The sequence below is a fragment of the Penaeus monodon genome, chromosome 21 (genome assembly GCF_015228065.2).
Source record: "Penaeus monodon isolate SGIC_2016 chromosome 21, NSTDA_Pmon_1, whole genome shotgun sequence".
NCBI classification, from domain to species: domain Eukaryota; kingdom Metazoa; phylum Arthropoda; class Malacostraca; order Decapoda; family Penaeidae; genus Penaeus; species Penaeus monodon.
This window is the reverse complement of record NC_051406.1, coordinates 20,050,546-20,055,062: the sequence shown is the minus strand read 5'-3', so window position 1 is coordinate 20,055,062 and position 4,517 is coordinate 20,050,546. Positions and strand designations below refer to the sequence as shown.

At 34.8% G+C, this 4,517-nt stretch overlaps 1 protein-coding gene across 1 annotated transcript; it reads right to left on the bottom strand.

Annotated features, from left to right (window-relative positions):
• Window positions 1–122: 122 nt before the first annotated feature.
• LOC119586322 (probable elongation factor 1-beta) lies at window positions 123–4,511 on the bottom strand. Its single transcript, XM_037935034.1, has one exon. The coding sequence runs from the start codon at window positions 922–924 to the stop codon at window positions 418–420; it is 507 nt and encodes a 168-aa protein (XP_037790962.1). The 5' UTR covers window positions 925–4,511; the 3' UTR covers window positions 123–417.
• Window positions 4,512–4,517: the final 6 nt, after the last annotated feature.

Sequence of the window (4,517 nt, the reverse complement as noted above, 5' to 3'; positions counted from 1 at the left end):
TAAACACCTTGTTGTCTCAGTTCAGAAATTAAATATATTGTTCCCATAATGTACTGTTTTAGACTGTATGATTGAATCCCCCAACTAAACACTAGCTTGTCTTGATAGGTTTAATATGATTCATTCATAACATCAGATTAGACCCGTATGTATTAAATACTATTGACTTGGTTGTTTTATGAACACAAATGACTGTTACCAAGAAAACAGAACTAAAAGGACCAGATTTTCATCATAGTTGTTAAATTCAATTAATGTTACCATAGGTACTTCTGTAAAGGTCGTTGGTCTTGACAAAGATGACCCTTTTCATAGTGTATACAAACTTTTTCTTTCAAAATTCAACATTCCATGAGCATTCATAACATTTGAAAAAGTCCAGTAGCACCAATGCTAATGTAAATACCAATTACCTATTTAGATCTTATTAAATGCTGCTATGTCAACAGATTGCACAAATTCTTCAAATTCACAAATCTTCTCAACTAGGTCATCTACAGAGACCTTTTCATCTTCTACAGTACACAAGATTGATAATTTGTTAATTCCAAAGGCAAGAGGGGATAGCTTACTGGCACCCCATGAAAGACCATCCATCTTGATAGATCGAATCAGTTCTTCCATTGCCTTCATATCTGTTTCGTCATCCCACGGCTTAACATCGAGCATCACTGATGATTTCGCTATTGGTCCAGGTTTCTTAGACTTTTTCTCAGCATATGCTCTTAGTCTCTCTTCACGTACTCTTGTAGCATCCTGGTCTTCCTCATCATCAGAACCGAATAAGTCAAATTCATCATCATTAACTACTGCCTCTTCTTTCTGCTCTTCAATCTTGCTTGGTGCTGAACACCTAGTTTTCCCTCCTTTTGCTGCTGATGCATTCTCCCTAAACAACATGCATGAATTTTTTTGCTCATTCATTTTGTTTTCTAGCAAGACCTGAGCATCTGTTGGGTCTTCTCCCAGAGTTAACTTCAACTCCACTCCTAAGGACTGAATGTGGTTATACCATCGAAGCACATGGTTGTATTTCTCATCTGGGGCTTTTCCCAAGGAAGAGAATACATCAACATCTATCTTGGAAGGTGCAAAGCCGGAGATGTAACTACGTTCTTCTAGGTAGTCATTCAAGCTCTGCAGTCCATGTGCAGTGTTCACATCACCAAAAATCTCCACTAACCTGCAAAATTGTCATGCTTAAGTTACCTACTACATATGAAGAACCACCAATATTCAGAGTATCTGCATATCCTGCTCACATCACCATCACCTGATCTCTGAAGTGATATCCTTGCTTAATCTGGAAAGCAAATGATTTTATATGAAGGGTAAATCTGACCTACCCAATTACATCTTCATTATATGAAAAGGAGGTAGATTCAGCACCTAAAACTGTCTGTATTATCATCAGATAGAGGTCATTAGTGCATTATGAAGAAGAGAGTTTGTATCATTTTATTGCTTTAATTTACCACACAAATACTTTATCAATATGACACATTTTGTCACCCAGCTATTCCAAATATGATTGAAGGAAGTATAGTCAGCTACAGTCTTGTCACGAATAACTGCAAAATATAATATCCAAAAGCTTACATCCATAAGCTACAACATTGATCAACCATGAAATACAAGTTGCCATCAAAGATTTGCATATGGCTACAAACAAAAACAATAGTAATAAATTGTCTATTGTTCAGTGTATATTTATAAACAATACATTTAAAATTAACCAAATAATTTGCATTAACAATAACTCACTAAGTTATTAATTTAAAATATTTCTATGAAAAAAGTTGAAATATATTTTAAATACCACAATCATTTAAGTAAACTTAATTACTGAAATTTTCATAAGTGAACATTACATGAATGTGTGAGAGCAAACACCTATACAAAAAGAAACAAAATAGAATCTCAAGTATGTATAGTTGAAAGGCATGTTGTACCCATGTGATAGGATATTAATAATCATCAAACTGAAAATGTAAAACAGACAAGAAAACTTGTATTGCTAGCTAGAGAATCATTAGCACCATTAGATTACCAGACACCTATTGCAGTTATACATTAAGTATTGGATGAATCTTGTTTCTAAAAAAGGAAGTTTCATTCCATACACAAATTTAAATTCTAAATTAAACTAAACTGATAACTGTTCACAAATTTTCATTGTCCCAATAAAAACTGAGCTAAGCACTGTTAAGAACTAATTTGTACACTTACAAATGGATATTACTTTCTTAAAAGAAGAAATATACATTTTTTATACACTTCTTAATTCCTGAATTAAACTGACTTGAACAACTATTGGCAATGTATCAGTACAGACAAATGCTAACAAAAATACTTCATTTATACACAAAAATAGAAAAACAATTTCATTTTATAATATTTGTGCATTTGTAAATTGCCTGCCATCCATTGCACACACACACAAACAAGAACAGTTGGGAAGCTGAAAACCAATCCACCAGTACCCTCTAATATGAGGGTAGTATACATTATCACAATTTCATGTACACACAGTAATCCAATACAGACTTCACTGAAAAAGCGTAGGAACTAAGATGCTTCTATACAAATAAAGATACTGTTAAAGAATATATATAATTTAACATTGCATGTCACTGTACATTTATTTTGGATAGTTGTACCTGTCTTTTTAGTCTGACCATATTGCAGTCATGTAATGAGGATAAATTCATTATAAAATTATGAATTTTCACTGTGCTGTAAGAATTAATTTCAGATTTACTGATGAATGTATTGTATACCTTGGACTTTCCTAATGTATTCATGAATAACCTCCATTACTGAGAATACAAACATTAGATAATTGCTTGGTGTCTACATAACTATTTAGCAAATGCTAATCTTGTACCTAATTAAGCAAAAATCCTTTAAGGTAAATTATACTGTTAGTTTCCTTTACAGATTGTTAATTTCAAAAAACATTTAGAATCAGTTGTAACCCTCAAAATGTATGTTTAAATTGTTAGAACCTTCTACTGTTCAAACCAGTTAGGCCCCATCTAGAAGAGGAGCAGTGTCTGTGTGAGTAAAAGTTACCAAATCCCATTGTAAAGCAGGCACAAACAGAGAAGAAATAAGCAGAGTAACTATGGCAAACCACCAAATGGCTCAGTTCCAGGACTGTGCACCTTTCCCCATTTTTAGATTTTCTATTAAAGGTGATACAGTATATGGATTTTTTAATGTATGGTGGAAAGAAAAAAAAATGTGAGCAAAGTTCTACCTCCCCCCCCAACAAGATATAAACAGGTGTTGTGGAGAGGATTCATAATAGCTGATGTACTCGATATCAAGACTGATGGACATTTCTTGCTTCTGTACTTCTTTTCAAGTAGCAAGAAAAAAATTTGCCTAAACTGCCTAAACAATATTTTTACATTAACATGACTTTATTCCCCCAAACCCAAAATCATTATTTCCATAAGTTACTGGGAGTTTTTCCATAGAGCACAAATTTCAATAATCTGATAACCCTAGTCCTAACCTCAACTGATGTCTGCCTGTGGATACAAAAAAAGTGTGCCCCCTTCTATTAGACCTACATAACTAGGATTCACTACTAGATCTAGTAAAACTTACCAGACCTGAGCCTATATCCCCCCACCATGCAGTATTAAGTACGAACTTCAACCCATTAGGGATCTATTCAGTTGTGCCTACCAGCACTACCACAAATTCTTGCATATTTAACCAGACAGCAGTTCCCAGGCACACTTGTTCTGGGTCCACAAGAGAATGAGCACAGGAATTTTGATGGTCTGCCTAGGGTTTTTCTTATGACAATCTACACCTGTATCCACTTATGGCATGTCCAAACAAATAAGCATGATTAGTGGACATGCCCTAGAAAGGGACATCAGGCACAGACGATCTACTGGTTAAACCAACCAACCTGGGAGTGAAATTGGTTGATCAGCTACTAGTTTGCTCAACCCTGTTGTCAATCCTCAGGCAAGCCTGCCTAATGTGCCTATCACAGGTTTAAAGGCCTGTCCACACAAGTGGAATTTAACAGGCACAATGGGACACATTGTTAAGGGGACATCACAGGCAGGAAAACAAGGTTAAACTACTGTAGTACTTTTTTCGCCTGCAATTCCATCTCTGCTTGTATTTACTTGCGTCTACTAATCATGATTGAGGGGAGAGGCCATTTACACTAATGTCTATTTGGCAGTGCTGAAAGCACCCTCGAGTGGATGGGGCCATAAGAAATGCAGATCAATGCAACTAAATCCAAGTTGCATAATTTGAATCTAATGCTAAGCCTGATCTATCTAATTTTACTGACCAAAGTCTGAATTATATTTCAAATTTAAACACATTGCATAATTTGTAAAATCATACAATTATCCAGAACAGGACTGCATGAATACAGCATCCATGCTCCAACAATGGTTAAGATTTCAAATTCCAGTAAGGCAAACATTTAACTATTCAATCAGGCTTTATATTCTTTATCATGAAACCCCTTCTTT